General features: G+C 48.5%; 1 protein-coding gene across 1 annotated transcript in view; it reads right to left on the reverse strand.

Annotated features, from left to right (window-relative positions):
- Positions 1 to 291: 291 nt before the first annotated feature.
- The window catches only part of HEATR2 (HEAT repeat containing 2), a 40697-nt gene continuing 18529 nt past the window's right edge, over positions 292 to 22459 (reverse strand). The window contains exons 7-13 of the mRNA XM_006859887.1: positions 20062 to 20205; positions 18908 to 19076; positions 11851 to 11998; positions 9765 to 9915; positions 9027 to 9183; positions 2280 to 2471; positions 292 to 428 (exon numbers count right to left, since the gene is read on the reverse strand). Of these exons, the coding sequence (XP_006859949.1) occupies positions 292 to 428; positions 2280 to 2471; positions 9027 to 9183; positions 9765 to 9915; positions 11851 to 11998; positions 18908 to 19076; positions 20062 to 20205 (1098 nt within the window). The remainder of the gene's footprint in view (positions 429 to 2279; positions 2472 to 9026; positions 9184 to 9764; positions 9916 to 11850; positions 11999 to 18907; positions 19077 to 20061; positions 20206 to 22459) is intronic.

The raw sequence follows: 22459 nt of genomic DNA on the forward strand, positions 1-22459 counted from the left end.
TGACTTGGCTGCCGGGATGCCATTTAGTTTAACTTCGAATTGTCTGTAGATCATCAGCAGATCTCTTAATGAACGGTCTGAAGAGGCGTACAAATATGGACCCCATTGGTGAACGCTGTTTCAGAAAGGCTGGGTGCTAGACCACCGGTCCCTGGAGACTAAGGGATACATTGTGTGGGGATGACATTCTTCTGGCTGTCACAGTCTTCTTGTGAGTGCCCTCGCTGCTGACAGAGGTGCCCCGTGGAAGATGGGCGCTGGCACTGGTCTGAGGCGCCGATCTGAGAGTGGTCAGTGCGCGACCACCAGGGCCTGCAAGTGCTTCAGGAGCTGCTCGCAGTGGGCCGGGGAGCGGTGCTTGTGAAGGACAGCCTCAGTTTCCTGTACCAGGATCTCAGGGAACAGGACACTGCCCTCCTTAAGTACCTCTGGAAAATAGCCAAGCACATAAGACATGCCAGGAAAAAGTATCACAGCCACCTGTTAGTGGTTTCTGAATATAGCCATATCTCCATGTCTACAGGGAAACTGGTAACAGGCCACACTGCCCAGATGCTCAAAGTCCCTTGTATGAGATGGCATAGTATTTGCACATAAATTACGCACATGCTCTTGTGTACAGTAAGCCGTGCCTCGATTACTTACAATGCAAATGTTCTGGAAATTGCACTGTAGTACCCTCCCTTAGTCTGTGAGGGACTGCATTCACCACTTGTTTTTCTTCCACCACCCATCACCCGAACACTTCTGATTTGTGGTTGGCTGAATCTGTGGATGCAGAGCTCATGGCTACAAAAAGATGCAGAACTCGTGGCTACAAAAGGCTACAAAAAAAAGAAAAAGCATTTCTGTCCAATAGGCAGAAATGTTTCCTATTAAAACTAAAACATCTGCAAGGGCATTTTTTAACGGTCACAATGAGGACAAAAGGAGTAAGAGTTCCAATTTGTTGGTGCTGCTAGCAGACCATTAACGAGAGGCCCTCGCAGATAGCCTTGAGGATGGCTGGGCGGCATTGTTTGCCTCAGCAGCAGGTTTTGCTTTGTGGAAGGTGGCGGTTCCCAGTGAGCTGAGAGCCTGGAGGGTCTCCTGAGAGTCCACATGTCTCCCTAACAGAACAGGGCAGACTCACTGTACATAAACACATGCTTCACTCAATGCCCTCAGTGAAACAGGGAAAGCTGTGTGTATGAACTCTCAGGGAGCAACCTGCTCTGGTGCCACAGCTAAGGGGAATGTCCACAGTTACTCGAGGAGCATTCAAAACTCATCTCCAGTCACGTTATGTGGGAAGCCAGACTCCTCCCATATTAAAGAAAGCAGTTGCCAAGTCACCTCATGCGCTTCTGTGTGTGTCAGAGTAGAACCATGCCTCAAGGGGCTTTCAGGGGCTGAGCTTTCATAAGAGTTAGTGTAGTAGCTCCATATGGTAAGCACTGGGCTAAGAACCACAAGGACCACGGTTTGAACCCGCCTACTCTGCTCCCATTAAGATTTAAAGCCTCGGAAACCCTATACAGGGTCACTGTGAGTCGGAATTGACTGGACGGCACTTCACAATGACAACAGATTCTACTGATGGTGCCCTGATCACCAGGCCTTTCTTCCAAGGCCTCTGGGTGGACTCAAATTTTCAACCTTTCGGTTGGTAGCTAAGTGTGTTCACAGTTAAGTCACCTAGGGACTCCTTCTGCCATTAAGTTTCGGCTAGGACAGCATTTGCAACTGAGTGTAGAACCAGCTGTTCCACAGAAGAAAGATGAAGCTTTCTGCTCCTGCAAAGATTTACAGCCTTGGAAACCCTGTACAGGGTCACTATGAGTCGGAACTGACCCCACGGTACATAACATCCACCACATAGAACCAAAATCCTATTACCATTGAGTAAAGTTTGACTTGTAGAGACCATATAGGATAGAGTAAGAGACTGTAAATCTTTATGAACGCACACAGCTTCATCTTTCTCTCATGTAGTGGCTGGTGAGTTTGAACTGCTGACCTTGTGATTAGCTGCTCAATGCTATACCACCAGGGCAGAGTAGATAAGAAACTCCAGTTGTCTTCTATTCACTTAGACATTACAGACTAGCAAAAAGGTAAACCCATGCCACTCTTCTTGCTAATGACTTCGCTTGGCAAAATCATGGCATATATCCTAATGTGTAAATGGGCTTACTGCTATTTTAAAAATAAATGAATAAATAGTTTAAAATTTTCCCAATTTCAGTTCAGGTGTGAGGCCGCCAGGCTCTCGGACACAGCACATTTGATAGGCTCACCTAAGACCACGTCCTGGATGGCGGGCTCCGGGTCATCAAGGTACACGAGCAGCTCCTTGTACAGGTACTGGATGGTACTCTGGTAGGAGGACTTGCTGTCATCGTTGCGGACACACTTCAGCCAGGTAGTCAAGGTACCTGCAGCTGCAATCCTCACTTCGTTGGAAACGTCGTCCAGGCGTTTTAAGAGTTCTGGAAGCAGCAACCAGGACAGTGTTAGGCAGCGACATGTCCCCCAGAGGGAGGCCACACAGTGGAGCTCTCACACTTGGGGCGAGTTGCCACCTGGGTCCCACACTCAGGATTGAGGGTGCAGTCAGAGGGAAGGTTTGGACCCCGGCTCTGGTGGGACACCTCTCAAGCCTCAAATGGGGGTTTGTCTCTGTTTGGTCTGTGAAACACCCTATCATCTGGTCCCTGAAGGGATTCAAAGCCCCTCACCTGGAGGCAAACCTGGCGGCTCTATAGACCATTGACAGTACTAGAGAGATAGGTGTCAGATAGCGCTGAGGCCCAGGGGCCACCATGAGCCCCACAACCAGATTGCCTACAACCCAAACAACAGTGACCACTTCTGAGTGGGCCAGTGGGCAGAGTATATCAAATTCATGCTTTTCTCCTTGAACATTTTTGAAAATTTTGGCACCTACTACCGGGTGAATGTGGAGTCCTGGTGTGACGCTGTGGGTTAATGCACCAGACTGGAAAGCCATTTGAACTGCCAGGTTGGTGGTTCAAGCTCATCAGCTGCTCCTCGGAAACCCTATATAGGGTTTGTTATGGGTTGGAACTGACTCGATGGCACTTAACAACAACAAGCGGGTGAATAAGGAGCTCTGGTAGTGTACTAGTTAAGAGTTGGGCTGCTACTCTCACGGTCAGCAGTTCGAAACTACCAGTGGTTCTGCAGGAGAAAAATGAAGCTTTCTGCTCCTGTAAAGATTTACAGCCTTGGAAACCCTATAACAGGGTTGCTATGAGTCGGAACTGACTCCATGGCACATCACCACCACCACCACCAACCAGGTGAATAGACTTAATATACTTTTGATGACGATCAAAGACCACAGCCTTCGGTATGGGTTGCACTTCAACTTAAAATAAAAATCCTCAGCACTGAACCAATAAATAACCTCATCATCAATGAATAAAAGATTGAAGTAGTCAAAGACTTCATTTTACTTGGATCTACCATCAACACATTGAACACTTTAGAGAGGTCTTGTGCAGCAGATTTGCCTAATGCAATACTTCATTTGATCTCTTGACTGCTGCTTCCATGAGTCTTGATAATGGATCTAAGCAAAATGAAGTCTTTGACAACTTCAATCTTTTAATTTAATTTTTTAAAAAGTTTTTATTGTGACTTGAGTGACAGTTTACAAGAGAGTACATCGGTTTTACACTCATTGTTTCATAGTAATGATTACAATCTCCTCCATGCATCATCATTCAACAGTATTTGCTTCTAGTCCCTCTGTTTTTCTTTTTGTGATGTACACAAAAACACTCCGGAAAATATAATCACTTAAACAACCAAAGGGCACATTCTGTAAGCCTGCCTCCTGGCCACCAGCACTCAGTCCCTCTCTTTCCATAAGTCTAGAGTCCTCAGCTGTTCCCTCTCTCCATGTCCTCATATCTGCCTCCATCTCTGGTGTTGCTGCTTCTCTGGACAGGGTCCCACGTTTCGCTTGTGGTCTGGATAGAGTCCTCTGTTCCTGGACAGCAAGATTCACTATTACCCCCTTTTAGTTATAAAACTTCTACCTTTACAGTTGTGACAGTCGTAATTAGTCATGATAACAAATTCAATCTTTTATCCATTTATCATGATGTTATTTGTTGGCCCAGTTGTAAGGATTTTTGTTTTCTTTACATCCCATACTGATGGCTTTGACCTTCATCAGTCTTTAATCCTCTTCACTTTTAGCAAGCAAAGTTGTGTCATCTGCACATTGCATGTTGTTAACGAGTCTTCCTTAAATTCTGATGCCACATTTTTCTCCTCATAATTCAGCCTCTCGGATTATTTGCTCAGCATACAGACTGAATAAGTATGGTGAAAGAATACAGTTCTTGCACACACCTTTCTGATTTTAAACCATTTAGTGTCCCCTTGTTCTATTCTAATGACTGCCTCTTGGTCTATGTACAGGTTCCTCATGAGCACAATTAAATGTCTGGAATACTCATTCTTTGAAATGTTATCCATAGCTTTTATGATCTGCATAAAGCCTTTGCATAGTCAATAAAGCATAAATCAACATCTTAGTGGTATTCTCTGCTTTTCACCAAGATCTATCTGATGTCAGCAATGATGTTCCTTGCTCTACATCCTTGTCTAAATCCAGCTTGAATTTCTGGCAGCTCCCTGTCAATGTATTGTTGCACCATTTTTGAATTATCTTCAACAAAATTTTAGTTGCATGTGATATTAAGGATATTTTTTTGATGATTTCCATATTTCGTTGAGCCACCTCGCTTTGAAATGGGCACAAATAAGGTCCTCCTCCAGTCATTTGGCCAGGTAGCTGTCTTCCAAATTTCTTGGTATAGATGAATCTGTGCCTCCAGTGCTGCCTCAGTTTGTTGAAAGATTTCAGTTTCTATTCCATCCATTTCTGGAGTCTTGTTTTTTGCCAATTCCTACAGTGCAGCTTAGACTTCTTCCTTTAGTACCACTGGTTATCATATGCTGCGTTTTGAAATGGTTAGAGACCTATCATTTATTTTTTGTACAATGACTCTGTGTATTCCTTTCATCTTCTTTTGATGTTTTCTTCATCATTCAACATTTTGCTCATTTGCTGTTATTGTTAAGTGCGGTGGAGTCAGTCCTGACTGGTAGCAATCTTGTATAGGGTTTCTAAGGCACAGCTGGTGGGTTTGAACCGCCAGCTTTATGATTCAAACTGACCTTGTGGTCCAAAGTTTATCCTACAGTGCCACACCAGGATTCTGAATCATTCAATATTGTAAGGCGAATCTTGAATTTTTTTTTTTTTCAATTCTTTCAGCTTGAATATACTGAGCATGTCCTTCCCTTTTGGTTTTCAAACGTCAGATGTTTACACATTTCATAGTAATACCTGACTTTGTCTTCTCAAGCTTTCACTTGAAATTTTCTGTTTAGCTCTTTCCTTTTGCTTTAGCATCTTTATACTGGAGAGCAAGTTTCAGAGTCTCTTCTGACATCTATTTTGGTCTTTTTTCTTTCCTTTTTTTTTAATTCCCCAGGATATTTCTGTTTATTTTTTTGATGAATAGGGATATTGGGCATTGCACATCACTGAAAACACAATTAGTAAGAAGTACCACTGATGACCTTGACAAACTACAAGCACAACAGAAACGACAGGGAAAATGGAGAGAAGAAAAAGTAGCCGTTGTTATTTGTACTTTACAGCATAGCTTTTAAACTGCTTTGTTTACCAACTCAAGCATTAATCAATAACATCAATTTTGAAATTGCACCATCAAACTTGTCAATAGCCTAGAAAATTTCCCAAATCTAGAAGCATCACTGACAAAAAGATCAGGGATAGGACTTCTGTTTGACTGAAACCACAAGGTGGCTGAGGAAATCCAAGGGCAGCAAAAAACAAATTTCAAGAGGCAATCTGTTTTGAACTTCAGGATTGGAAACAACTGTTTTCTTGTAACTGTTTAAAATCTGTTAGCTTTTCTAGGGAATCACCTTACTTTATGATAGGTCAGAATGAAAGCCTGCTCTTAGTGTTAGAAATTCCCTCCAAATTCTTACTTTACTGCTCTCCTTCCCAGATAGACACACACCTATTCATCAGGGGCTGGGTGGATAAGAGCATCAATGTAAGGAAAACTTCCCATGACTCAGACTGCAATATTTCTACTTTAATGCTAAACAAAAGGACAATTTAGAATAAAAATAAGCAATTTCATAAATTGTATTAGAGTCCTGGTGTGGCGCTGTAGATATAAGCACCAGACTGCTAATTGCAAGGTTGGTGGTTCAAACTCACCAGCCGCTCCTTAGAAGCCCTATACAGATTCATTATGAGTGTGAACTAACTCGACGGCACTTAACAGCATATGTTGTATTTTTTCAAAATCCATGTGCTTAAGAAATCTTTCCTGTCTTTTTAATGACCTTTTGTTCTCCTCCTGCATGGTGCTCTTCATATCTTCCTACAGCTCTTCTGGTCTTTGGTTATTAGTGTCTAAGGCATCAAATCTGTTCTTCAGATGATGGTTCGATTATTAATGAATGTTTGCAGTGTTTCTTCTCATTGTGAGTTGTGCCCCATCAGCAAATGAAGGCCGCAACGTTTTACTCATTAGCATCCTCACAGTCAACTTTACTTTGAGGAGGCAGCTCTTCCCCGTCTCGTATTTTGAGTGCCTTCTAGCCTGCGGAGCTCCTCTTCTGGTACTACATCTGACAATGTTCTGCTGTCATTTTATTCCTAAGGTTTTCAGTGGCTACACAGTCAGAAATAGTCTGCTTTCCCTTCCAAGTGTACAACTTTTGTTGTTGTTGTTGTTATGTGCCATCGAGTCGGTTCCGACCCATAGCGACCCTGTATAGGGTTTCCGAGGGTGTAAACCTTTACGGGAGTAGAAAGCCTCATCTTTCTCCCACGGAGCAGCTGGTAGTTTCGAACCGCTGACCTTAAGGTTCGCAGCCCGATTCGTAACCACTACGCTACCAGAGCTCCTTAGTGACATTGATTATTTTTCTAAGAGTTGTGCAACCTCCTCCTCTGAGTTGTTCTTCCTACCCGACCATAAATTCAGTCCCTAAAGCTCTTATCTAATCTTTCAAGTTGCTGTTATCACTTTGATCCCATAAAGAAAGTTGACTATCTTCAGGGCAATAGTTTCAGAGGTTCACAAAGCCTGGATCCCATGATAATATTAAATTCTGTTCTGCATTTCTCCTCTTAATCCGAATTCTATAGAATCCCTCATCAAAAAATACAGTAGTGTTATCTGGGTATTATCCAGTCCTGGTACCCTGCCAAAGGAAGCAGCTGTTGATGGAGGCGATTAGTCACACATTCAATGCTCTCCTATTCCTGATCCACCTTCCTCTGTTGCCCGAGGTGAAGAGAAACTAATTGTGCTGACTTGGATGGCGGCTTGTTAGCTTGTAAGGCCTCAGGCACTATGCAGTGAACTAGGAGACAGAACAGAAGCACTCAACAGGTTATTAAGCCATGGGATGTTCCATGAAACTAGGACTGCACACCTACAAAACAAGGAAGCAAATCCTATGACGGCTTGACTGTACATCAGCAGCCTCGGCAGGGACTCTACCCCCCCACCCCCCTTTCCCCTAGTTGTTGTTGTTGTTGTTGTTAAGTGCCATCGAGTCGGGTCCGACCCATAGCGACCCTGTACAGGGTTTCCGAGGGTCACCGATAAACTTTGGCTTCTATACATTTGTTTTTTTATGAGTGAGGTCATGTAATACTGGTCTCCCAGCTCCACCCATACTGAAGCATGTATTCATTTCTACTACTGCCTGAGTAGTCTTCTATTGCATGCATGTATGTACCACATTTTGTTTACCCAGTTACTGAGATGATGAGCTCAATGATGTTTAATTTCCAGGAATTCTGAAAACTTTTTTTTTTAAATTGCCACATATTTCTGGCATATGAAAGTATAGATATCAATGCAAACCTCTATAGCCACTACCCAGCTCGGGAAATGGAAATACCAATGAGGTACAGTGTCCTGAACCTGGTGCGCCTCGCCCGCCCATCTGCTACCTGTGATTACACACGACCGGCTTCACCCCTTTCTGTCCTTTCAGCTGGTTTTCTAATGCATGCTAGTTCAGGATCTTAAGCACACTGTCAGACTCTACCGCTAAGACAGTGCTATGAGGATTTCAGGTCTACCACTGGGTCTTGCTGGCATCCTCCACCACGCCAGCTCTTCCGTGTGTCCTCAGGCTTTTGTGCACCTGGGGAAGGGACCATCCTCTCTGCACTTACTACTCTTTTTAGTGTTTTGGTGACTTCTATCCGTCTGCTGAGCTCATCACAGTCTATGCTGGACTCCCAACACCCAGAGGCTCTGGGGGGGCGCCATAGCCAGGCTTCTCTGTGTGGCTCCATCTCTGCCCACATCCCAGATGTCCTTTTTCTGGGGTCTGTCTTGGTCACTGCCATGGCTTAACCCTGGTCCTATCGCCATGCTGCCCCACTTCTGACCCACAAGATGTTTATCCTTTTCCATGTGGGGTTGTGCCCCTCAGTTTTATCTGCCATGTTGGATGCAGAACCAACCTGACCAGTGGTCAGAAAGTAGAAAACAGCCCACTGTCACTGAGTTGATTCCCACTCAAGTGTGACCCCACAGGGTTTCCAAGGCTGTCATCTTTACGGGAGCAGATTACCACATCTTTCTCCCACTGAGCACTTGGTAGGTTTCAACCGCTAACCTTTCAGTGAGCATCTGAGTGCTTTCATCATTGTGCCACCAATGCACCCTGAGAGTACAAACTGCGGTCAAATTTACTCCCTAACCCCTCACAAGGAGCTCTGGTAGCGTAGTGGCTACGAATTGGGCTGCTAATTTCACTGTCAGCAGTTCGAAACTACCAGCTGTTCTGCAGGAGAAAGAGAGGCTTTCTGCTCCTGTAAAGATTTACAGCCTCGGGAACCCTGTACAGGGTCTCTATGAGTTGAAACTGACTCTACCGTACATAACAACAACACCCCCCTCACAATCTGAGGCACAGAACGGCCCTACCGGGGTAGATCTTGACCAGCTTTTCTGGTTCGCTCCTGTTCCCAGCGGTTTGCAGGAACAGGTTGATGATGCGGCATGAGAGCATCCGGGTCATCTGTGAGTCCTCTTCGAGGGTGGTCACCATCTGTGGCATCAGAGCCCCCTGCACTTCCAGGATCTGCAAACAGAGCAGAGGCATGGGGACCACCACTCACTCAGTGTATGCATGGGATTCTAAAATGCTGTTTTGGAATTTTTACCAGAAAAGTAAACATGAATCTGGACTTAAACGTTTAGCTCATTTGAACAGCTGAGGTACAGGCTGTAGGGGAGACCTCGGGCTCTGAAGCCTTTACCTTTACCAGCCAGGAGGTGGCGCTGAGCAATGCCAGCAGCCCACAGACCGTTTTCTGACTGCGCGTTTACTTCTGCTGCCTGTACCTAGCCTGTGTTAACTGGAGAGGTTCCTGAGACTGGCACACCCTTGTTAACACAAAGCCCCAAGCAATCTCTGCCCGAGGTTACATCCCAGCCCCACTCCTGCTCGCCATCTGCTCTATTGTGGGGTGGGCAGCCACTTGGTCTATAGCTTGGGCTCAAAGGCTGCAGATGAGAAGCCAGCGCCTAACCTGCACTTCCAGACCCAAAAGAGACAGAACCACACAGATGTGTCAGTGTTCCCACATTTCCACACTGCAGCCCACATGGCCTGTCCTCTCCCTCCTCCCCCAGACCAGACCCCACCAGCTGGGTCAGTACCTGCTCAGCTGACAGGGTCCCAGAGCTGACGAGTGCCCAGAGGGCGGCTACAGCGGCTGTGCGGATAGCTGCAGCGGTCCTCCCGGCATGCCACTGTAGGTTGGGGATCAGGATGTCTGTTACCAGCGTCTCAAGGTAGGCGTGGAGCTGCCTGCAGCCAGAGCACAGGGGCAGTAAGGGGCCGGATGCCCGCGCTGGAGTCCTCTGCTCCTTGGGGGTCAGCTTAGGAGGGGCAGACGGGGACCCACTGCTCCCAGGGGAGGTGAAGGGCAAACTAGGTCAGGATGGCAGAGATTTTTAAGGAGGCGTTTCTGAGATGACCTATATCCTACATCTGTGTCCAGAATGATCCACTGAAGTGTCTGGAGAGCCCATGGCTGGCAGACCCGTCTGGGATGCTGGTGGGAGGTGCAAGAGCTGGTGAGCCAGAACCTGCTGACCTGGTCCCTAATTCCTGGGAGCAAAGAGCAGCACCAAGACTGCCTCCAAAAACTAAGCACCCTGTCCAGGGACCCTAGGTCAAGGAGACCCTAAACAGCTCCTGTAAAATCCATCCCAGATTTAAGTGGCCTGTTACTAAAGTTGTGTACCCTGCCTTCACTGGAAAGCAAAACCTTAGCCCAGCACCGCACGCAGGTCTTCGTGGCTTCCAAGAGGAGGGCAACAACTGATGAGGAAAAAGGGGAGGTTGGGATGGAAACCCTCACCTGGTAACCACAGAAAACAGGCTGCCTGGGAGGGCTGGGATAGGTGCAGCTGGGGGACCAGTCACAGGGGCTGGTGTGCGAGGCACCAAACCAAAGAGGCTCAACAGAGTCAGCCATCTGTCCCATGAGCTTACAGTTTGGAACCCTGAAAGGTCGCCACATGGATGCTCTCCCGTCTTTGCTGCCTATAAACATGCCCACCATACCACTAGAACCGAGTTCCTGACACTGGCCCTACCCTGCTTCTCAGGCAGAATCTCCAACGTTCTCGTTTCTTCCAGCGGAAGCATGGCAGTCTCCATCCCAAGGGACCCCCTGACACCAGGGAAGCAGAGCATTGTCCACAGCAGTTCCCAGGGGTGGCTGTCAGGTACCCTGCCCAGGTCACTCCGAAGATGTGAAGCGTTGCAGACAATCAGGAAACGAGACTGTGATGGACTGGCTGGTGCGGGCCCACAGTGGAGTATGCGACACAGTTGGGGCAAGCGTCTCAGTGAGCAGCCCGTTTCAGCATGTCACCCACAGAGACGTCACCTCCCTAGAAGCCCATGCAGCATATGTGTTCCCCCAACCCCACCTGTGTCAGAGTCACTGAGGTCAGGGCAGGGCCTGTAAACAGAGAGGATGGTGCTTTACTTGGGATCTTTGCTGATTTACCAGGAAAGCACAGGTACTGAGAGACACTGTAGTCAGACCTGCCTGGGGCACTGTCTCCACTGTGGCTCTGTGCATAGGGTCTGTGCACTGACCACTGTGGACTCGAACGCTCAGGATGTATGGCCTCGAGAGGGCAGGGCTGCACTCCATGCCCCAGAGTCATCAGCACATACACTGCGGGGGTTGCTCTAGGATGTATGGCCTTGGGTCTGTACCCCACACCCCCGACTCAGCATAGAGACTGAGGGAGGAGCTCTAAGACATATGCCCTTGGGGGACACAGGGCTGCATCCCACATCCCAGACTCTTCAGCACACACACTGCAGGGGGAGCTTCAGGGTGTACGGCTTTACACAGGGCTGCACCCCGGATTCCCAAGCTGCTGCCTCAACCAGGCTTCCACGACACCACGGCCTAGATGTTTTCAGGCTGCCACCTCCTCCTCCTCACTTCCCCATCTCTAAAACAGGCTTTTAAAATGAAGACTGGCTTATGCAGAAACCATGAACAGTCAACGTCCGCAAAACGTTCTTGCCTCACCCAGACAACTTGGACTTAATGCCCCTCAATGTGTCGCACGTACCCAATGGGGGATTCCAGCCCCTGTGGGCCCAACCAGCCTCCAGGAGACCATAGGCCATCCCTCCAAGTCACATCTCAGCCATGGGGGGGGGGGCCAGGATCCCACCCATCCTTCCTGGGGGGGCCAGGGCCTCACCCACCCTTGTGAGTCCACCGTCTCCTGGGCTCTGAGCAGCACTTTGGAGAGGAGGGAGAGAAGTTTCAGGCGCATCTGGGGGTCCCTGGTGGGCTGCAGGCAGGTCCTGAGGGTGGGGATCACGTAGTGAAGAGCCTCTCCCACTGCAGGGCCTACAAAATAAAACATGGGTGTGGACGAGCCCTGGGCTGAGTATCCACGGCAGCACCTGGGCAAACAGTCAGGACCCCACAGCAGCGTTTCCCACCTATAACTGAGCAAAAAGGTCAACCTCAAGTCACGCTTAAGGAACCCTGGGAGCGTAGTGGTTAAAGCACTCGGCTGCTGATTGGTTGGTAGTTTGAACCCACCAGCCGTTCTGAGGAAGAATGGTGAAGCAGTGTGCGTCTGTACAGACTGACAACCTTGGAAACACTGTGAGCAGTTCTGCTCTGACCTACAGGGTTGCTGTGGGTTGGAACTGAACCCAAGTTGCCCTCACTGTTCACCCTGTAAACAACCTACCTTCCCACACTCGTGGGAAGAGTAGAGTGAAGGAACCAAACAGAGGCAGACCTCACTTCACCGTGCTCCACATGCATGATGGGGCTTTTCACAAATCCAAGGTCGATGGTGAGTCTATCGGCACCATCTCCCCCACTGCCCGTGCTTGTTCTCTTGAGTCCCACGTGCGACCTTCTCGTGATAGTTCACACATTTTGATCACACGACTGCACACTTGACCAACACCGGTCTAGTGTCCACGGCGCTTTATAACACTGGGAAACCGCCTTTGACTGTGACCTTGACATTACTGCAGCGGTCTGCAGATCTCCAAGGTATGCCTGCGCCAGTAACAGGTAAGCTGGTGTGGAGCTGGGCACGCACACCTCCAATGGATGCCCGCGTTCACAGTATGTAAGCTGTTCGGGTTTCCCTGCACTTTGCAGCCACTGTTCCTCTCCCAGCTTACTGCTCACGACGAATCCTATGTGAGGGCCCTGTGCCATAGTGTAATTGTGAGCTTGGTGACAGTGATTCTTCTCTGGAAATGCACTGAAAGCAGGTGGCCTCTAGATTGGCACCACATGCAGTCCATAGGGCATAGATAGGCTGCATGATATCAGCCCACCTGCTCTTAGGCAGCAAGCCTTCATAATGCGGAACTAAGTGTGGGTCACACCAGCTGTTTTGTGGCAGTCTGGCTAATTCTGCAAAAGTTAGGGGACAGGAAAGCGACTTAGACCACTGTCCCTCCAAAAAGCACCAGCATCAGATTCCTGTGGAGAAAGGGAGGGCCAGACAAGGACAGTCATGCCCGGAGCCACGCACAAGAGTGCTGAGTGTTTGCTCAGGCCCTTTGTGAGGTGTTTTCTTTCAACACTGCAGGGAGGACAAAGGGCTACAGACTTCTCAATTGGGGGAGAAGGGTGAGAACCAGCCTCCCAGGACTGTCAGAGGAGGAGATTCACTCACAAAGAAAAACATAACAACGGAAGGAAGGCGTCAGGGGTCAGTGCCAGCCTAGACGTCCTCCCAAGAGGACTGGGTTCCGCCCGAGCACCTCACTGGCCATTCTTGACAAACTTGGCGCCAGAAGTCACTGTTAATATTTAAAGTCTCTGTTAAACAAACAATCCTGAGGAAAATGAGGATAAAGAACTCATGGAAAATGCAGAGCATCCATTGTCACCTTGGGCAATGCAATGGTAAGATCAGTGGCCGGTGATGCGACTCTGAGGCCTGGCGAACTGTGCCCCTCGGATTTCCAGTGGCCGAGATTTTGGAGGTAGATTGGCAAGCCTTTCTTCTGATGCACTGGTGGGTGGACTTGAACCTCCAACTTTTCAGTTAGTCAGCCCAGTGCTTGAATATCTACATCACCCAGCCACACACAGGTCAATTTAGTATCCGGGAATGAGAGCTCAAGGCTACGTAGTGTTGTATTACAGTTGGTCTCTGGGCGGAAACACTGAACTCATAGCAGGCACCCACTGAGCAGACCAGAGCATCTGTGTGAGTAGGTGGGTAGGACCCTGTCTGTGTGAGACGGACCAGTAAAGAGCTTAGGAACTTAACATTCAAACCTGAGGAAGTAAAAGCTTCTCAGGTGATTCAAGGTAAGGTATGCAAGGCTGAGCTCTGACACCTCCTGGGGTACTTCTATGTACTTCTATTGTTGGTGGTCTCCTTCTTACTGGGGGTGGGGGTACCTTACATACAAGACTGCTTTGAAGGGGGATCAAAGGGCGGGCTGTTTTCAAGTCATTCTCCCCTCATCAAGCACTTGAAATATGTCCACCACCACCGGACACCACATGGTTTGTAGCTAGCAGGGTACTGGGAAGTAGCCTTTGGCCACCTCTTTCTATGCTGGGTAGAAAGCTGACATTCTGAGAATCACGTGTTTTTTTTAAGGACCATCTTTGAAAATGAAATACGTACAGTGAAATATTTTCCACAGACAAGTTCAAGTCTAGAATTAAAAAAATATTTTCCCTAAATTTGATGTTGCTGTCAATACATGTAACAAAACATACACTGATCCATGCGTTTCACATACAATCTGGTGATGAACATTCTCTAACTTGTATAACCATTCTCATCCCTCTATTCTGAGCTGTTCCCCACTCATCCTCCCAAGACTCTGACCCAATCCTTCTCGTCGTTGCTGTCCACTTGGTCCCAGGCAGATAGATCTTAGATGAGCACAATGCTCACGGTGAAAGTAGCATTCCTGACTGACAAGGCTGTGAGGAGGGGTTGCCAGGTAGACCATGGCCATCTGTCCTGCTCAGGGATAGACACATGACCAACCACCAGAGTTACAGTGGACGCATCTGCCACCACCAGAGTTACAGTAGACGCATCTGCCACCAGCTCACCTAATGAGGGAGGTGTTATCTGGAGGAGGCCAGCGAGCTGGCCAGGAGGAGCTGACCCTGCCGTCGAGAGCCTGGGTGTTTCCTAAAGTCTCAACCAGACTAGAGTCTCAACCAGCAGGTGCTGTGTGAATCTCAGAGAAATGCTAAGGACAACAGACAAGATACGGGGACAGTCTCCACACATGGTGACAAGGTCCTGGGGGTCTCCCCATGTATTAGGTGCCAGGTCCAGCAAGTGTGCAGAGTCAGGTCGGAATCTTCCATTCTGGCTGGGGGTCCTAGAGCTACCCTTCCCCAGTGGGCATAAAAAGCCTGTCTCCCTCAGATACATCTGAGTTTTCTGGAACTTGGCACCTGTGGCCCCATGCTTCAGAATGTGCCCCCTGATCCCACAGGGCTGAGTCTCACTTCCCACCACCACTGTGGGTGCTGTGACTCAGGCCCCGAGGGTGTGGCTTCAGAGCTGGTTCCTGAGTGTTAGAGATGTAAAAACCCCAAACCCAATCCAGACCCGTGCCCAGTACGACTTTTCATCCTCCCAGTGTGTGCAGAGTGTGCCTGTCAGCCTTCTTCACCTCACGGTATGTCACACCTTCCCACGTTGCTATCTAGGCTTCAGACTGCTTTCCGCAGGGGCTCGGGGAATTCTTGAATGGGAATGCCATTGTCTGTAATGTCCGGTTTGCAATATGGGCTACTTCCAAGTTCTGTTACTAGACGGTGCCCAGCCCAGCGGTCTCAGACATAGAGCTTGCTGTGTAATTAGACTATTTCCTCACATTGAACAGCTGGGTAAGGAGGATAAATACATCAATAATTCTAGAAACCTAATATTTAATTGCTTTCCGAAAGAACAGGGCTCATTGAAAATGTGGCCGGCAATGTCCCAATCCACCTTGGTAATACTGAGGTAGGCTTTTTATTTTGGGGCTGATTTGGTGGGTGAAAAAAAATGCCACCCCACAGTTGAAATTGCTCCTTTCTTATTATTAGAAAGGCTGGATATTACCCACTGTATTTACTTACTTGTATTTGCATTTATTTCTATGGTCTGGACTTAGCATCCATTTATGGATGTGCTGACGTTTTCATTTCTATGCAGCAAAGAGCTAGAACTCAGCATCACTGGCATCAAATTTATTGTGGACATTGTCCTCTGTTCGCCTCACTGTGGTTTCCACAAAGTCCCATCTATGTCCTGCCTTTGTTGGTTCCCCTGGCTTTTCAAGGGTTGAGAGCTATTCCTTTCTATAGGTTGAACATATTCTACCATTAAATTTAAAAGGTCAAATTGCTGCAGCACTTTTGCAAATAAGGAATTAGACCCTATCTGGTTAGGACAGAAAGACCACCTGGCAGGTGTGAAGTCGCCTCTCCTGGAAGTCAAGCGCCTTCCTCACAGCACAGGTCACCGTGTTGTTTCAGGTCTTCACCTGCATGCTATACAGAGGTCTACACACAATCCTGCTCTTGGTACACTTGTGTTTTGGAGCTGTATCCTTAAAATTATGTGTCTCTCTGTCTCTGTCTCCATCTATTGTTGTTAAATTCCATCAAGTTGGTTTTGACTCACAGCAGCCCTGTATAGGGTTTCAGACGTTTTAAATTTTCACAGGAGCAGAAAGCCTCATCTTTCCCCTATGGAGTTGCTTATTGGTGGGATCGACCCACAGACCTTGTGGTTTGAAGTCCAGTGCTTATCTTATGGAACCACCACAATATATAAAGACGTATATGTTGTTGTTGCTGTTGTTGAGTGCCTTCGAGTTGGTTCTTACCCATGGAGACCCTATATAGGGTTTCCGAGGAGTGGCTGGTGAGCTTGAACTGCTGACCTTGCGGTTCAAATTGACTTTGTAGTCCAGTGCATTAACCCACAATGCCACATCAGGACTCCAAAGATATATATTGTTGTTATTGAGTGTTATCGAGTTGGTTCCGACCCACAGTGACCCTATATAGGGTTTCCAAGGAGCAGCTGGTGAGTTTGAACTGCTGACCCTGCTGTTCAAACCGACTGTATAGTCCAGAGCATTAACCCACAGTGCCACACCAGGACTCCAATGATATACATTGTTGTTGCTGAGTGCTGTCGAGTTGGTTCTGACCCATAGCAACCTTGTATAGGATTTCCAAGGAGTGGCTGGTGAGCCTGAACTACTGACCTTGAGGCTCAAACTCACCTTGCCATCCAGCACATTAATCCACAGTGCCACACCATGTATACATATCTACACACACACATACAGTATACATAGAGTTCTGGTGTGGCGTTGTAGAATAAGCGCTGGACCACAATACAAGGTCAGGTTGAATTGCAAGATTATATGTATATCTTACAGATCCGTAAATATTATTCTACGGACTCCTGGTGTGGATCAGCAGTGGACTGAGAACCACAAGGTCAGTGGTTCAAACCCACCAACGGCTCCTCAGAAACCCTATACAGGGTCGCTGAGTCAGAATCACTTGGTGGCACTTAACGACGACTGCCACAACAGAGTTGTATACATATGTTGTTCTTAAGTGCTGTTGAGTCAGTTCCAACTCATAGTGACCCTGTAAAAGGTTTCTGAGATGCAACTGGTGGGTTTGAACAGTCAGCCTCGCAGTTAGCAGGCCAGTGCTTATGCTATAGCAGTACACCAGGACTTCATACATATTGGGTGCCATGGAGTTGGTTCCAACTCAAAGCGACCCTGTGAAAACAGAATGGAACACTGCCTGGTCCAGCATCCCCCAGTTTTTCCTGTTTGAGTTCACTGTTGCAGCCACAGCCACTGTATAGACGCAGTTTTAATTCTCAACCTGGTTTTTGCCCACAAAGGGGCATTCGGTAGTGTCTGGAGTCATTTTGTGTCAATACTTAGAGGTGGGAGGATGCTGGCATCTAGTATTTAGAGGTCAGGGATGTTGCTAAAATCCTACAGTGCACAAATCCCCAACCTCAGCTATCCAGTCACCTCTGAGCCAGAGCAACCCTGTAGGCTAGAGGAGAACTGCTCACTCCACACGGTTTTCCGAGGCTGTGGTCGTGCTGGAAGTAGACCACCTCATCTTTCTCCTGAGGAGGGGTTGCTGGATTCGAACTGCTGACCTTCTGGTTAGCAGCCCAACTCATACAACAATTATCTGGCCCAAACCAGAAATGATGGCAAGTTGAGAAAACCTTCTGGAGACGACAGTGTTGTTATGTGTCTCTGAAAGAAAGAATAATAAATAAAACTGCCTCTTTAAAGAAAACAGAGGAAGAATTAACTTGATGAGTTCACGGCACACCCTGGAAAGCACAGGATACTGTGGCGGCTCTGACTTCTTTCGTGGACAAGTTTTCAAGTTTGTGCTCTACGGCTGGAGCCGGAGCATTATGAAGCCACATGCTGCGTCTTAGGGCTGTAGGCTTGAGCAGGATGCCGAAGGAGAGGGGCTGGGCTGTGACTATCTCTGCACATGTCAGGGTGGTTAGACGTGTCTGTAAGAGGCTGGGTGGGAGAAATCCATCTCCAAGGTGAGACCTAAGCATGTGCAGGAGCCGGATGGTAGAGAACCATTCTTCTGAAGTCGGTCTGGGCACCTTGGAAAGCGCTTGTTCCTTCAAATGTTGGTTACACTCAAGCATCAAAGTGACCACAGGCACACTCGGTCCCAGATAGCGCAGAGGACCAGGCCACACGCAATTTGTGGAGTCCAAGGCATGTGAGTCCTGTGATGCCAGAGTGTTGTCTGTTCCAGGTGCCACAGCATGATGAAAAAGGTGGAAATACCGTGACAAGGACCACAATGGGACACAGAGACACCAAGTGAGCACACACTGTTGGAAAAGCAGCACTGTTGGACTGGCTCAGTGCGGGGTGACCTCCGACCTCCCGTCTCTAACTACACAGGCTCTGTGAGGTGCACAGAACAAGACGCACTTGGATTGTGGGGTGACTCCTGACCTCCCGTCTCTAACAACACAGGCTCAGTGAGGCGCACAGAACAAGGTGTGCTTGGATTGCTTCTCTTTAGGGAGAAGTTAGCTAAGGAGTGGCCAGGTGGTGCAAATGGTCATGTGCTTGGCTGGCCTCAGCAGAAAGGCTGGCCCACCGAAAATCTACTGACACACATGGGATACCATGAGTTATAGTCAACTGGACAGCTCTCTCGACGCCCACTGTTCTTCCCTCACACCCACGTCGGAGCACCTGGCTGGCCTACCTGTCTGAGAGACGAGCACGCAAAACTGCGCGAGCTCCGGGGAGTACACAGTCCAGTTGCCATGTGAGGCCATCACCCACTCCATCAATGCAGCCATGTGCTTCCGGTAGATATCCTGGGGCCCATCGGAGCCCTCCAACTCGGCCAGCGAGCCCACTGTCTCGTGCACCTAGAAGGAAAGGGGGATTCAGGACCACCTGGGCAGTGTGGAAGTTGCCGCAGGCGCCATTGGGGACATGAGACCATGATGCTGAATCCCACTCCCGCCAGCCCTCCAGAGCGGGGCTCCTAGAGGATGAGCGCAAGGTTCCCACTGACACACACAGACCCGACCAAGACGCCTGTTAATGAAGAGAAGAGGTTAGAAACCTGTCCCCTCGGCTCAGCTCAGCTCTGCCAGTATTCACTCAGAGGGCCAGGTTTACCTCAGAGTGGTCTGTAATCTTCTCTGCAGCCTTGGGCCCAGTGTGTTTCCAGCACTGGCTGGTATTTATGGCCCTGCTGGCGACAAACTGTCCCCTGAGACAGATGCCCTGTGGAAAGGCTATTCTTTAAGACAGAAATAAAGTCTAAACAGTCTCTGAGAAGGGAGGGGGAGTGAGATTCCTTCGCAGAATATTTGGGTGGGAAGCACTGTGGGCCCCAGGCAGCTCACAGAAATGCCTCCCCTTTTGCTCTGGGGGCAGGGGAGCAGTGAAGGAGCAGCCGGGGCCATTAGGAAAGAGAAAGGGACCCGTGCCCTGAGTTCCAGGTGAGGCAATGAGGCAGCGGGGTTCTGGATGTCCTTGGAGCCCACAGGGAACACAGAGCGCCAGTGCATCAGAAACAATCTTAGGAAATGATGCTGAGCTCTTCCTGACTGGTGCCGTGCTCGGGGCGCTATGCGACAGTGCGCAGACTTTAGGCTGAAGCTGCTCGTCTCGCTCTCTTTGCTTTCTTTGCAGAAGACTTCAAAGTTAAACAGCTGTCTCAACTCTGAGATCCTCAATAAATCAGCAGCTGGAGAAGAGCTAAGACTTGGTGAGTCCCCAGGTCACAGAGGGTTCCTCATCAAACATCCACCTCCTCCTAGGCAGCCCAAGGCGGGTGAGTCGGAGGCTGGGAAGCCAAGGGCAATGAGCAAGTTTCACCAACAGGTCCCCGAACTGCCTCACCTTCCTGTCCAGGTCTGCGGTGCCTGAGATGGCCAGGATGGCCAGCAGCACTTGCAGGAGGGGCAGGCTGCATGTGGAGCAGTCCTCCTGGCCCCCAGCCATCAGGGCCTGCACACAGAGTAGCAGGTGTTCCAGGTACAGCTTCTGCAGAGACAAGGGCAGAGTCAGTGCAGACACAGCCTGGACCACAGACCCCACAGTGCTGGCCGCCGACTGGGGCTGCACTGTGCTGAGTGGGACCTGGGCACTAAGGGCTTGGTGTTCACTTTACTCGCTGCCCAGTGCTCACTCAGCTAGAAACCCGAACCTGTCTGCTGGAGTATATGCTGACTCAGAGCAGCCCTGTAGGAGGAACGCTGCTCCCGAGGCTTTCCGAGACTTGTTCTCCCCTGGAGCAGCTGGTGGGTTTGAACCATCGACCTCAAAACCAGTTGTCCCACACATAACTCACCGTGCCATCAGATCACAGCATTTACAAGAGAAATGACAGTATTTCAGATTTGCGATCTGCTTTAAATGCCTCAGCTCCCCATTCTGCACATGCACAAAGTGAAAAATATATACGTTAAAAAGTGGAAGTTAAAAAATATCACGTGCGACCCAAAGTCAACAGTTTCTCTAAAGCGAAGATGAGAGGAGACCCTGTATAGGGTTTCCAAAGAAAGACTGGTGGGTTTGAACTGCTGACCCTGCAGTTCAAACAGATGTTGCAACAGTCTAGTGCTGGTTCTACAGCGCCACACTGTGGAACGACACGGTAGAGGCTCTGCTCTGCGTGGCTCAAGCCTTCTCAAAGTGAACTCCTTTTCAGTGTAATTATAGGTCCGTTTGGAAATTAGTGAAGATCACGGCCACTATGTGACTTTGTAGGGTCAGCACTGGGCTTCAAACTACAAGGTCGGTGGTTTAAACCCACCAGCTGCTCCTCAGAAACCCTATACAGAGTTGCTATGAGTCAGAACTGACTTGGTGGCATGGGACGGGATGGGAACCAGGGCGTCTGAGCACACCTGCTGGGTCACTGAGACCCCACCTTCCCTAAACCACGGGGACCCCATGCTGCAGGGCCCTTTAGGGCTGCCTGGGGGACGGCATGGACCCTCCCCCAAGAACTGGGTGTCCTAATTCCTGGGAGAGACCACAGGTCTGTGTTCTGGTTCATGCCCTGACTTTTCCCAAAGCCCGCTTCTTTTACATCTGGGTGGACTGGTTTCTGAGGTCATGATCTCCACTAATTTCCAGATGGACCTACAATTACACTGAAAAAGAGTTCACTTTGAGAAGGCGTGAGCCTCACAGAGCCTCTGCTGTGTCCTTCCATGATCAAGCCTGGGACCATGAAGGTGGGGGTGTCTTTGAGGAGATACCCAGACCGTAACATTTGTTCTGTGAGAAAACTAGGAATACACATACGGAAAAAAGACCCAGCAGGAAATGAGGCTCAATATACAAGCTGTTACCTGAAGCTGCAAAGACTTCCATTCACCAGATGAAGTGCTGGAGACTGTTAGACTTTAGTCCTTACAAAGAAGCACCCAACTACCATTTTCCTTCATTTCAACATGCCTAACTGAGCGATCCTTGTTATCAAACAATTTCTGTATTTCAGTCACCTGTCACTAAACAAACACGTGTCACAGAGGGGATAGAGTTCTGTCGGCAAAGTGCCAGGTGCAACTCTCGGCTCGCCACACCTGGGGAAGTACCTTCTTCCACAGTAACAAAGGAGCATTTCAGAGTGGAGCCACTGCTTACGACACATCTGCCCGCAAGCCTGAGTCTTACTGCACGAATGAACTTCTAGTCTCTCTCTGTTCTTGCAAAAGGTCTTCACTGTTTTTAAGACCTATTGAGTAATAACTGCGGGACTTAGAAATAACTTCCTAAATGTTGTTACACAAACTTGAGTGAGAGACGGCTGGCTGTGTGCGTCTCAGAGACAGAGCCGTCTTTGAGCCCATCGCTTCTTGCCCAAGGTATAAGTCTGTCAACAAACATGTAAAAGGTGTAAAGCGTGCACTGGGTTCTTATTTTGCTGGTTTCTGGGCATGGACGGAGGTCAGAAAGCGTTTACCTGCTGGCTTCACCAAGGGGACGTTGTATGAAAGCTGTCCCTATGTCTAGGTTTATGCCTGACAAAACTGTAAGATGAGGGGCTAGACACATATACTGAGCTTGGCAGATTACATGGTTACATTTTCTCTGCAACCACCCTTAAGATGTAAAACTCCCATTTTCCTTGTTGCAAAGTTTCTAAGATTTAAACACCAAAGTTCCAAATTACATCCTCTTGTTGTTAGGTGCCATCGAGTCAGTACCAATTCATAGTGACCCTATTCACAGTAGAATGAAACACTGCCTGGTTCTGAGCCACCCTCACAATTGTTGCTGTGTTTAA

Source organism: Chrysochloris asiatica, unplaced genomic scaffold, assembly GCF_000296735.1.
Source record: "Chrysochloris asiatica unplaced genomic scaffold, ChrAsi1.0 scaffold00034, whole genome shotgun sequence".
Lineage (NCBI taxonomy): Eukaryota > Metazoa > Chordata > Mammalia > Afrosoricida > Chrysochloridae > Chrysochloris > Chrysochloris asiatica.